The 13480-nt window shown below is 34.3% G+C and overlaps 1 protein-coding gene across 3 annotated transcripts; it reads left to right on the forward strand.

The window, feature by feature from the left end:
* The first annotated feature begins 2148 nt into the window (after nucleotides 1-2148).
* VIP (vasoactive intestinal peptide) lies at nucleotides 2149-11148 on the forward strand. 3 transcript variants are annotated; one of them, XM_017646515.3, is made up of 7 exons: nucleotides 2149-2344; nucleotides 3574-3685; nucleotides 5517-5639; nucleotides 6588-6692; nucleotides 7446-7571; nucleotides 8524-8611; nucleotides 10421-11148. In XM_017646515.3, exons 2-6 carry the CDS (start codon nucleotides 3582-3584, stop codon nucleotides 8567-8569), a joined length of 504 nt encoding a protein of 167 aa, XP_017502004.1. In that variant the 5' UTR covers nucleotides 2149-2344; nucleotides 3574-3581; the 3' UTR covers nucleotides 8570-8611; nucleotides 10421-11148. The 3 variants fall into 3 exon arrangements, with proteins under 3 accessions (XP_017502004.1, XP_017502005.1, XP_036879161.1); XM_017646516.3 differs by having other exon boundaries at nucleotides 8527-8611; XM_037023266.2 differs by lacking the exon at nucleotides 6588-6692.
* The last annotated feature ends 2332 nt before the right edge of the window (nucleotides 11149-13480 follow it).

Consider the following 13480-nt stretch of genomic DNA (forward strand, 5'->3'; position numbering starts at 1 on the left):
TATAAAAATCTCAAACTGTCAGTAAGTGGTATAGGCAATGATGTCCTGGAATTCAGGGGAGGTCTTCTGATATATCATTTAAATCATTATATGTCCAATTGCTTTGTATTCATGACCATATTTTTAGACTCCAGAATGAACTACAGTAGGTAATTTTCAAAAGAAAATTGACCTTTGTTATAACATTTCCATCAAACCAGAGTTATGAGAGTATAAGAATCCTGGAAACAAATCTAAATTTTCTAAATTACTTCCAAATTCAGCTACAGTATTTTTCTTTTACTTTTCTGAAAGCATACATAATTTAGCTGGCTAAAAAACCTCTGGTTTACCATTTCCTTGAAAGAAAAGAGAAACCCAGGTTGGTTTTTTTTTTTTTTTATTTGTGAATTTAGACTTTGAACCTGCAGATGGTGCTATGATCACATTTTGAAATTCAGTTTTGCTTTCTGGTTGAAATTCATAGAAAAGAATGTAGTTCTTTGTTTAGTTTTTTTTTCATAAGCAATAAAATTAAATTATGTCTCTTTACTCTTGTGTTTTATTATTATAATGAGAGAGACTGTCTTTGCCACCTGAAAAATCTACTGTACTCTTTGTGAATGCTATAAGGACTTCCTTAGATCAAATAATGGTCAACTTCTATGTCTTTTCTTGTTGAGTTTTCTGCTTATCATCCACTGTTGTTTTTCCTGTGACTCTCAGTCAACTTACTTTGCTGTTGCTGATCTTAAATAAAATTGCTTCACTGAGAATTGGGTGATGAAGAGCTAAGGATAAAAAATTTCCATGTGAGAACCATTTCAACCTCTAGTTTGTAATAATCAGGTAAAAAAAAGATTTCCTGGAATTAAGCCACAGGAACTCTGGCTTAAGTCAGAGCTGTCAACTGGGAAACAAATTTCCAGACATTTTGAAATGTAATTCATTTAATTTTTCTTGTAACTGGATTAGAAAATATGATTAAGCATAGCAGGATATTCTTTTACTGGCTTAGTCTGATTTTGAATCAAGCAAATAGATGCTAAAATCTTAAAGTAGAAGAAAGATGGGGGGCTTTAAGCCATTCTCCCTTGAGGAACTCACAAACAAAAAATGAAAAAGAACGCACACACTAGAAATTTTAAAAAATTAATAAAAGGAAAGATGGTATTTTACTTCTTGTCCATGAAGTTTCTCATGCGTCTACTTTTTCCCCTTATGTCTGATTGAGTATATGCAAAAGTACCAAGTAGAAAAACCCACAGGTAGAAATCAAGTATTAATAAAGTACTCAATAAATGTTTTTGAACTAGTTTTTTGAAACCTGTCAAGTGACTAAGTTAGAAATGGTCAAAAGCTGCTGTTTGTTCAGGTCTGGAGAGGGGAAAACAACATAATTCCACATAGTGCCAAGGACATACAAATGGTGAAAATTTCTTGTTTTAGAAAGTAAGAGAGATTGAATCCCTAGAGGTATACAGTCTGATCATTTGTTGTTTGGATTATTTGAGGTTACCTATATGAAGATGCATTGGGAATTATGACATTCTATACACATGTGAAATAGCCACACTACTACTTTATATAGTGATGTGTATATTATACATCTCAGAGGCTTTCTGAAACTTGACCATGGGATTATTTTCAACATAAAGCAAATGGAACAATAGAGAGATAGATAATTATTCCTAGATGCTTTTAAAGTTAGGTTAGATCTCAAGAAAGAATAAGTCAGAATCATCCTGAATAACACAAGAATAAAAGAAGGCTTCAGGAGAAGTTTGTGTTAAAGGAGAATTATACATTTGTATGCATAATGAACAGAAGTGTTTCTTCCTTTCTGTATCTGTTCCTGCACATAAAATTCTTATTCTCTGAAGGAACCCCAGGGCCCTGCCTATAACACTAATCATTCTCTTATTTCGTTACTACTAAAGATTAAAACATCTCCCATGAAGCTTGGTACTTTTTTTGTTTAAAGAAAAGTACATTTCCTCTCAACATCTTACATCTTGAAGTTACTCACTATCAATTTATATAAATCAGATATAATGACAATTAAATAAGGACTTCAAGCCCTATTCGTCCCCTGGGAGTACTACTGTGACGTCTTTCAGAGAGCTCTGTGATTGCTCAGCCCTAAGCATAAGCCCTATAAAATGATGGGCTTTGAAATGCTGGTCAGGAGAGAGTGAAAAGCAGTTGCCAGCAGTAGCAGCCATCCTGTAGCCAGCACCAGGTTGTGGTTCAGGTCTCAGGGAGGGAACCGGGGAGCCTTCCTCTGCTTTGCAGCACTTGAGCAGCCAGGACAGCTCCCACATTCTTCAGAACAGAAAACTCCTGAGGAACACTATTCAGCGAGGTAAGTGAAAACTTTGTCCTCTTTCATTGTCCTCCCCCTGCCTCTTGGAGTCATCTCAGGGTGTACTGAATTTTTCTCTTTTGAAAGTGGTTTAGTAGTTTAGTGTTCCTCTTTGCTGTCTTTACCAAAAAGACAGACTTCTCAAGTCTTCTGGTGAGTATAGAAATGTCTCAACTTCTCATTTAGGAATGGATTTTCTGAATTATTTTGGTCCGAAGATGTTTTCCCCTCCTTGCTCTTCTACTCAATACCATTTGTTTTCATAAATAATGTATTAAAGTAGGTTTTTTTTGCTTGTGTATAAATTTTTGACTGAAGGATTCAGTGGGTATGTTTGCTTTGAGGTTCAACATCTTTTTTTAGTGTTGTTTTTTCTGTTTCATGTGTTAGTTCTATGAACCTAGGAGATATTTGTTTCCCTCTTTAATTTAAAAGCTGTGATTTTTAATAGAAGCAAAATAAACAAACTTCAAATTCCTGGGTTTCTATCAAAAACCTACTTAGAAATGAAATGTGTAAGTGGATTAGATGTAAAAAGCACAAGTTTTTTAAAGCATATTTTCCCCTTAATGGCAAAAATTATTTCAGTGGTAATATGTGGTTTAATGGTTTTTTGGTATTAGTTTTCACTGATAATTGGTTTAAATTGTTCAAGTCCAGGCATAAGGAAAGAAGTTCTCAATAATATCAACAATTAAAAGGGGAAAAAGGAAAGTATATGCAAATAATTTTCATGCTGATATGTATGTGAACATATCAGTATGAAACACACACACACACATACATACCTATAGAGTCAAAATTAAATAGATGATGCTCCAGTTTTATGTTAATCAGATTTTGGACACTTATCATAAAAGAAACAATCAGTTTCTTGAAGCTCTTCCCTTAGAAAAGACACTAGACATGGATGCTATAACTATCATATAAGATTGTCCCCCTAGTTACTTTCAGCACTATAAAAGTTCGGCATTCAACATCTATTTGGGCCAACTAGTGAGAGACAGGCAGCTGCTGAAAAAGATCCTAGTTTTTATTCAAGCTTGTGTCACTAAGAAAAATCTTCTTGATTTAAAGAACAATGATATTGCATTTTAACTCTTTCTATAAGGCAAAAATCACCTTTTCCAAACTCTGGAAGAGCCTTCAGATACCTGCTGAACACTCAGAATTACCTTGCTGGTGACATCTGTGGCTAGAAAAACTGATGTGATTCTTTCCCTTTCAAGGTCCAGAGATGGAAACCAGAAGGAAGCCCCAGCTCCTTGGGCTCCTGACACTTTTCATTGTGTTCTCACAAACGCTAGCATGGCCTCTTTTGGGAGCACCTACTGCTTGGAGGTAAGTTCTTCAATTCACAGGTGAACATTCCTTCATCATCTATATAGGAATTCCGTATGTTATTTTGGACAACTCAATTTTTTTAAATTATGTATTATTTATTTAAATTACTTGCTTGCTATGGTAAGCAAGTTTCCTTTTCAGTATCAGGTCAACATAATTATTCTACAACCTGGAATTCATTCTCAGGACCTAATAGACAGCGTTAATGACTAGTTTTATGGAGAGGGTGGATCATATTCACAAAAAGTTAGACGGAGGATTTGGCTTTCCTATCATTCAGTAAGTTTCAAATAAGTAACAAGCTTTTATCCCATATTATCTCAGTTCAGTTCACTTTTTGATGAAAAAATAGATGTGTAGTTGCCTATCTCATTTTAGTTAATTTTCAAGATCAATAGGTAAATGATCATAATGTTAGTTGTTTGTTGGTAAAACATGCTTACAACCATGTTGGGCAGATCTATCCATCTAACCAGAATGAACTTGCCAATATTCTAAGCTGTAGGACACTGATCTACTGAGAAGACCCCCCCAATGAGTGAATTTTAATGTACTTGATTTTAACCATAAAACCTGAGTTTTATTCTTCTTTATATTTCATATTTCAAATTCATAGATTATAACAATTCATATTTAAAGCTTCATCTGGAGTAAATAAATTTATACTAAAGAAGTAAACAGCAAATGAAGACTACATTAGAGTTTTCCTTTCAGTTTATAGGCACCACTATTTCTAAGGGCAAAATCATCATTTTTTTGCTGATTTTTCCCATTCCTGATTCTTTACTCAAGGTAGTCTTATGCTCAATAGAGTGAATAATCTCTTAGTTGTGCACGTTCTATGTTAAATCTGTTTAAAGCCAGATTTTATGTAGCTTTGATAACTAAATAGAGTGATTCTATCTGCATGGTTCTATCACAACAGATGGGCAATCACACGATTGCTGAAGTTTGCATGGATTGCTAGGTTTCATACAAAGATGACAGCTTATTGCTCACCATCAAATACTCTGTCACTAAAAGACACACAAGCACACAAGTGCCTAGGAGCAGACATACCCCTAAGAGCAAAAATATACACACTAATAATTTTAATAGTGTGTTGGTGTTCAAAATGTGGTTGCACTCACAAATAGAATCATATTTCATGCAGAGGCATAACTATTCTTAGTCTTCCAATAAAGCATTGTACATCCTACATTAGTATTGTTTTAATATATGAAATTAGAAACCAGAAGCTCATACAAAATGTATTGAATTTGACTAAGTATTCAGAGATGGAGAAATTCTTTGGATTTGATTATACAGAGAACTATGTCACATCACAGTGAATCTCAGAAGTAAAACTTAGAGACTTGGAGAAAGAAAAGCAGTTAGTACTCAGCTCTTGAGAAATGTTTGAGACAAATGGTACTAAACATCAACAAATACATGAATTTCTCCAAGATTTCATAAAGAACATTATATTTTTTTCAGTTTCTATTTGTGTAAAATCTATCTGTGAAATTTAACTTTGCAAAGTGAAGATATTACCAAGGAAGTATATTTTGCTTAATGCTCTGGTAGGTTGAACTAAGTGGTCCTTGTGCTTGATACATACAGCTTATAAAAGTTGTATTGCTTCTATTTTATGTGATAATCAAAAATTTCACTGTTTTATATTCATAAACCATAACAGCCATTAAATCCAGTTATGCTATCCCCATATTGTGAATGGGTGATACTTCCAAAGATTTTGAGGGTCTTATTTCAAATGATTGTAAACTCGTAAGCACTATCTTGTGAGAAATGAATGTATTATACTTGTACTGTATTTTTTTCCCAATAGGTTGGATGACAGACTACCATTTGAAGAAGCAAATGAACCTGATCATATTTCATTAAAAGCAGACACTGACATCCTGCAGAGTGCATTAGCTGAAAATGATACACCCTATTATGATGTATCCAGGTGAGTTCATTTTCATTGAGTAGTACTTTAGAAAATACATATTCGACATATCAGTGTTTTATTTTTCTGTCACCATGGAGCTATTCCTACAGCACAATACTATAGGTTTCCATGTATTACGGCTCAATTCAGCCTGATGTTTTGCAGCTCTTGCAGCTGTAGAAATCTGTAACAAGCCAGGATGAACAAATCATTCATTTACACTCTGTTGCATAAAATTTCAACACCAGAAATTGTACCAATTCTAGTGCACTATAACATTTAGGATTCCATGCTTCAGTGGGGAAGTGTTAAGGCAAGAGTTTCATCTCCACGGAAAGATAAATAGCTAAAAATAAAGGCTATCATTTCACAGGACCATTTCTCTAGAACAGCATTCCCGTGTATACAGAGTAACTCTATACCGAAGACAAAGTATAAAAGTTCCTCATTTGGATGGAAAAGTTAGTTTATAGGCCCTATGATCCTCTCTACCTTAAGTCTACCTGAAGTTATTTTTTTTCCCAAATATTTTGGCAGAAGAGCAAAAGCTATCATAGGGTTTTTTCCTAATATTAGGGTAATTTCCCCTTCATATACTGTTATTCAGGGTAGAAGAAATAAATCAATAGAAACTAATGTAAATATATTTTTCCCACCAATATTTCTTAGAAGAAGAATTCGTTTTACAGATTCTACCAGGGAACATTATTTAATATTGATATATACTTCTAACAAAGCAAATTTCTTTAATTTTTCAAAGTTTTGGGCTGGAAATACAGAGTATATCTTGATATAAGTGGCCAGAAAATATCTTTCATTAGGTTGTTAGGAAACCTCCTTTTGGACTTCAGTTTGTATGAAGTGCTTTCAAATAAGCTAGTAAGTGTCTTTTTTCTTTAATGAGCCCAAACAGTGTTTTAGAAAACCATTTACAAAACGATGGCTATCCTTTGCTCCTTGTTTCAGGAATGCCAGACATGCAGATGGAGTTTTCACCAGTGACTTTAGTAGACTCTTGGGTCAACTTTCTGCCAAAAAATATCTTGAGTCCCTCATTGGAAAACGAGTTAGGTAAAGAGAATTTATGATTTTTATCAAACATGTTATGATCATTTAATCTGCAAATTATATCTTCACTGTTAACACTTTACTTACTTTGCTCAAAATTGATAACTTTTGGCAATGTTCAGTTTGCTTAAGAAATAATCTAAATTCTTTAATAAAATTTACTAGGCCCATGGATTGAGAAAATAAGCCTTTCTAGTAATATCATACTAGATGTACATATTTTTCTTAAATAGAAATCATTTATAAATCTGCCATCAAAAGGAATTAGACACAATAAGAAACAAATGATATACAGTATAAATTGATGCAAATTTTAATGTTAACCTTAATAACTGTTTTTGTTTCCTTCTCAAAGCAAACACTGGAAGATTCTTTAAAGAGCCAGTAGCTGAATATTTAGATAGCACTGTTCAGGGTGGCATTGCTTCTAAAGGAGTATTTATTTCTAAAGAAGCTTTCCTCCTAACAGCAGAACACGACTTCAATAATCCCAACTTTTTTTGGATAAATTATTTGTTGAGTTACTACAGAATGTGTCTTAAGTCACTCCTGGTAAATAGCAAAATATGTTGGATTTTTCCTTGCTCCCCATTCTTAAGCTTAGATGTATTTTTCTTTTAGTCCTTTTGTGATAGAAAACAAGGGAGTGCTGGAATTCCTTTAAGTCTGACTGCAAGAAATTTGGAACTTTGGCACATTTATCGTTTCTTGTTAAAAATCCTTTGGTTCCCTTTTCCTTGCTGTCCTGCACAACAGCATCTCAGAAGACCAGGGACCAATCAAACGCCACTCGGATGCTGTCTTCACTGACAACTACACCCGCCTTCGAAAACAAATGGCTGTAAAGAAATACCTGAATTCCATTCTGAATGGGAAGAGGAGGTAAAGAAACAGAGAACTTTCTAAAATGAGAAATAGTACATGATTTTCAAAGTAGAAGCTGCATATGGAGACTTATCTATCTAACTCTATCCCACTCTCTGTGAAGCAGTAATTTTCAACCTTGCCTGACATTAAACTACCCTTGAGAATTTTTAAACTACTGATGTTTGGGCCTTAAAATTTCCAGGAGATTAGTGTGTAGCCATCCTAGGAATATGACCCTGGATATTGGTCCTAAGAACTCCCCAGTTGATTCTGCTGTGCCTCCAAGGTTAAAAATGATGACTGAAGAGACATTTGAATCTGGGAGCAGATTTTCTCAAAAGCACTAATTTTATTATTGAAGTAAAATTGATGTGCAATATCACATAGACTTCAGGTGTACAACATAGTGATTCAACAGTCATCGACATTACTAAATGCCCTGATTAAGTGTGGTTACTATCTGACAGCATACAAAGATCCCCCTTAAAACACATGTACAGTGAAATTAATTGGCCATTGGGTACCACCCAGAACTCCCTTCATGTGCCTATTCAGTACCCTTATTTAACCAAATTAAACCATAAATTCCTTTGTGTTTTGATGGTCTGGAAAACCTATGTGTCCCTATGGTGTGTAAATACTGGATCACAATATAGGAGTTGGCGTGCTCTCTCTTTTTATTCTAATTATTTTTGTTTAGGTGGTGAGTATTGAGGACAGTCTTGTTTTGGGTGAGATCAAACAAGATGACTCTCTTTGCCCACCAGATTATAATTCTGTAAGGATAATTTTAGAAATTTTAAGATTGAGGAAAAATTCATAAGTAACAATTAACCTCTAAGGTAATTGCTTAGCCTTCAGTGCACTTTACAGAGCACAGAGAACAGCATAAATCACACATCATCATTTCTTTAGACACTTTCTCATCTAAGAGGCTTGACATACCATTTTCTTTTCTGGTCTGCAGCAGTGAGGGAGCATCTCCTGGCGTGCCTGAAGAGTTAGAAAAATAATGAGAAAGCTCATTGGAGCAAAGCTGCTGACAACTTCCAGTGGTATGTATACCTCTGCTTTCTTATTATATTATAGCAAACATCTAATTATTTGAGTAAGTAAGAGCCACTTGGTAAGGAGCACCCTAGCACTCTCACAAAGTGTAGGTACAATGACAGTATTCACTGTATGATATTTGCTTTTACATACACATGGATACAAAACCTATTCCAGTCTAAGGACACCTCTCCCCGAAGCACACCCCTACCTAGTTAAGCAGCCTAAAATGATTAATGCAGTGTTCTAGTCACATCAAAATGAGAGCTCACAGTGGGCAGTTTACTGTCTGACTGGTACTTCCAGTTTACTCAGACTTATTCCTATCCGTCTGTCCAGACATAAAACAGAGGAAAGTGACTCACACTAATGAGAAAAACTAGCTTTCTTTTTGAGTCTCAGGCCATGCTGCTTTTATTAATTGAAGGTGTAGTCCCATGATTGACTGTTAACACCTTATTTATTCTAAGTACAGGGAAATACCACTTAATAACAGTGAGGCTCACTATAATATGGAAATGCCAAGGAACCTTGGGTCTAATCATATTTCCTGAAACATGGTAAGCTTCATGCAGCAAAAGCCTAATTTAGCTTATTTTACCTATAAAGTTAGTGTATGTATAATGACAACAGTATTCACTGTATGATATTTTTTAAATAGAGAAAATATTAAAAGATTTTCTCCTTTGTTAAGTGATAAGCTTGTTATCACATTTGCTTTTACATACACTTGGATACAAGACCTATTCCTCTCTGAAGTTGAGTGAATATTTACATTCATTCATGAAAGTATATTTGTAACACTTGGCAAGTGCTTCAAGAAATTTTATGCCATCACTATATAAGAAGTTGGCAAAATTTATTTTACCTAAAGGGCTACTGGGTAAATATGTTTGGCTTGTGGTCTATGGGACTTCTACTGCAACTACTCAATTTTGCTATTGCAGCATGAAAGAGCCACAAATAATATATAAGTCAGTGGGAATCACTATGTTGCAATACAATTCTATTTGTATAACTGAAATCTAGGCTGCATTGATTGCCACCTCTGACTAGGTCAAGGAGACTAAACAAGACTCCTGCTCGGACTGAAGCCAATTCATGGTCTTACTTCAGTTCCTGGAGCAGATATCCAAGGTTTTCATGAAAATCACCAGGTGTGGACAAGGTGTCTGAAAAGACACCTGGCCCATTAGTTGCTTTTGTCCACTGATTGATTAGCCTTCTCTTCTACGAGAGATAACCTGGTCAGGGTGCTACATATGCCCATTCCTGATCAGGTATGGATATTTCAGAGAAACAAGTCCATTTGCTCAAAGAAAAAAGTTAATTACATATTCCTTTTTGAAAAAGTGTTTACAAGAAGGGAAAAAAATAGAAAGAAGAAGAAGGCTCCTCCACTAAATTAAGAAATACAAAAGGCACTAAAATATAGAGGATTAATGACTCTAATTTGTAAATTGTCAGATCATTTAAGAGATTCTGTCTCCCATTCTTTTTTCTTATTTGAATGGGTGACTTTGGATACATCTTTTTTTTATAGGAAATCCTGTGGTCACCCATTCTTGAGAATTACATATAGGGAAATATTAGTGATTAATTAGAGAGCCCCTTCATATTCCAGTTCCCTTCTGACAATCAGTCCTTAGGGAAATGCCCTCTTCCTATTCTAGAACATGATCTCTTGTCACAGGCCAATGACAAGGAGTAAAGGGAAATAGATGTTTATGAAATGGGTGGATGAATGAATGAAACTGAGATGCTGTAAATTCAGATATTTATATGCTTAAAACACCAATTCTTTCTTTTTTCAGAATTCATGAAAGAAAACAATAGAAGTAATTTATTTTCAGTTCTACATAAGTAATTCAAGAAAACAACTTCAATATCAAAACCAAATAAAATATATTGTGTTGTGAATGTTGTGATTTAATTTATTCTAATGTAATAACCGTGATGTTTACATTGTAAATACTGTTTGAGAGTTCTAAGATTTGTCTTTAACTCATGAGAATCCTGTAATTTCATATGCTATGTATCCCTTCTAACACAGTATATGTAATGATAAGTAAATACTATGTTAATTAAAATTACATGAAGCTTTTTGGAAGGGTAGTAATAGAGCACAATTGTGTTTATTTATAGAGCATACTTAACTATTCAGAAGAGTGCAGCAGAACATCAGTGTGTCTGAATTTAAATGTTAAGCAGATGGAATGCTGTATTTAATAGGTCTCAAAATGTCTAAAAGAATGTGAATGACAATGATATTAAGACATCTTCAGAAAGATTTTCAGAAAATGTTACGTATTTCCATATATTTTAGGCAACCTTAATTTTGAATGAAATTTATAATTTCTCAAATTTGGATCCCTAATTGCCAAAAGTTTTCCTTTGCTCTAGAGATACAGTGAACATGAATGGCCTCTTTTTCTGACATTGGACCTTTTCTTTATGCTTGTGTTAAGTATGTGTAAAATGTAAAATGAATGGAACATTTGTTTTTCAGTAATAAATACTTTTCCCATCATCACTCAAATAATGCTTTGGTCATAACAGCTTCCTTTAGTGAAAATACATATGGAGACACAACTATTTTTCCAAAATGATAATAAAAAATTAAATATAGAAAATAAAGACCTTTGAGTATCATTGCAGACACTTTCTATTGTTTTGATTCTTTTAAATGGTATGGCAGTAGCCTATTTTAGCTCCAAAGTTCCAAGTATTACATAATTTCTGTGATGTTTGGGGTAGGATTATGTTTGAATTTGCCTAAGTCCTAAGATAACAGTGATTTTAAAAAGAAGGAAGTTTATTTCCCACATATGGCCAGGTGTCAAATGTCAAGGGTTAGTATGATGGTTTTGCCCCATGAAGTCCTCAGAAATCTAAACCCCTTCTAGCTCATGCCTCCTCTCCTAGGACATGGCCTTTCTCTTCATGACTCAAAATAGCAGCTAGAGTTCTAGCCATCACATCTGCTTTCTAGGCAGCAGGAGGGAAGAAGGGGTGCAAAGAGCACATGCTCATTTTGTTTTAACTGGTATGCTAACATACCAAAATTAAGAAAATGTTGCATACATGAAACAGGAATCTGATGCAGGAACAGAGAGGAGAAAAACCTCTTGGACTTTACAACTACCTAAATTAAAATAAAATTTAATGGAGGAGTGGTATGTCAAAATCAAACAAATTGCCTAAAACATGAGAGATAAATTTAGAAATTGAAAATGATTCATAAATAATCAGTACAAGAAGTCTTGCATCTGATAAGTAGAAGTTTCAGAAAAACAAAGTGGAGAAAATGGATGGGAGAAAAGAATCAAAGAAGTATCAGAAAAATCATTTTTATCTTCCCTAGAGTGTCCTTCACGTGATATCTTAGCACACGTCTATTTTATTCATCAGTGAAGGCATATCGTATCTGATATTAACTATCCTAGAATGTCTAATTACTTTGTTGAATTGGTCAGTTTAGGACTTTTTTTTTTGAAGGACATCAAGGTTTCCCCAATAATGAGTTAGAAATGTCCAAATGAACTCTTAAAATGTTTTCAGACATTCTTAAGCATGTTTTTATTTATAAACCTTTGAGGGTGATAAATTCAAAAATTTAGTTTTCTAGCATCTCCATAAGATTTAAAGTGAATTTATCCAGCCTAGTAAACAAAGTTGCATCTTTTCTTCTATAAATTTTTATGTTAAAAGCTATATATTTATTAATATTACTAAATACTATATTACTGTTACTACCACATGCACCCAGACACGCACACTGTTTCTGGGTTTTAGAAACAGGAACTCTTATCCTACAGGATATTTCAAAGATTGAGACTAAGAAGTCTATAATATCTATCAATTCCTGAGAACCCTTGGAGCTGCAATTTTTAGTATACTCCAATTATTTGTTTACCTATTCTTATTTGGTGTTCCAAACTCAAATAGTACCTTCTCTGGTTAACTGATGGCAGCTGCAATTGTTTGAAAGGAGAGAGAGGGAAAGATACATTCAAAGCATTTGCCTTTTCACAATTCTCTGCGAACAACTTTCTCTCTCTGACTATTAGAGACAAAACATTTTCTTGGTCCTTCTCTTTTGCCCTAGGTAATTGCAAGTCCCTTGCAAGATGCATCTCTTTTCATACTTCAACTTTTCCCATTTTTCTCCCCACACAATTGTGCTTGTTCTTTTTCTTTTCCTTGGAAACTTGCCCTGGTTTCATAATTTTGCTTCTTTCTCTCTTGCTCTTCTGTTCTCTATAGAGTTCTGGGTTCATTCACTTGGGCATCTTGCTCAGCCTCTTGCCTTATTCATATGTCAACCTCATTTGTTCCAGGGACAGACAATTCATATAGATCTCCCCAGATTTCTTTTTTTGTCTTTAGATCTTTCTTTCCCTTAGGACTTAGGCACACAGGTGACATTTGTTAAGGTATATTTCCTAATTTACATTTCATTTATCTTTCTGCCTAAACAACATAGAATCTTTGAGCTGTTTGTTGCCATTGCATTTAGGGTTACACTGTACTAGAGGGAAATAACTATGCCATTATCTTAATTTTCACTCCAAAATCATTTTCTCCTTACCTTGATATTTAAACAGATAAGGAAATTTTAGAAACAGGAACTCTTATCCTACAGGATATCTCAAAGATTGAGACTAAGAAGTCTATATCTATCAATTCCTGAGAACCCTTGGAGCTACAATTCCAATGGCATAGTGAACCAATGGGCAAGTTCACTATGGATTTAGTGTGACCAAAGAAAATGACAGCAAAACGTTCTTGGGGTGAAAGGGTTATACCCAACTTTATTTCCACGGTGGCAGGTCAGTCACTAGAATCCCATTCACTCAGAGCAAGTCTGCATG

This window comes from Manis javanica, chromosome 13, assembly GCF_040802235.1.
Source record: "Manis javanica isolate MJ-LG chromosome 13, MJ_LKY, whole genome shotgun sequence".
Taxonomy (NCBI): Eukaryota; Metazoa; Chordata; class Mammalia; order Pholidota; family Manidae; genus Manis; species Manis javanica.

Excerpts from the sequence above, each read along its gene's own strand:
- VIP (XM_017646515.3), top strand. The coding sequence starts at position 3,582 with ATGGAAACCAGAAGGAAGCCCCAGCTCCTTGGGCTCCTGACACTTTTC. Across the intron at positions 6,693-7,445 it reads CTCATTGGAAAACGAGTTAG|CATCTCAGAAGACCAGGGAC; the intron begins GTAAAGAGAATT and ends CCTGCACAACAG. Across the intron at positions 7,572-8,523 it reads ATTCTGAATGGGAAGAGGAG|CAGTGAGGGAGCATCTCCTG; the intron begins GTAAAGAAACAG and ends TCTGGTCTGCAG.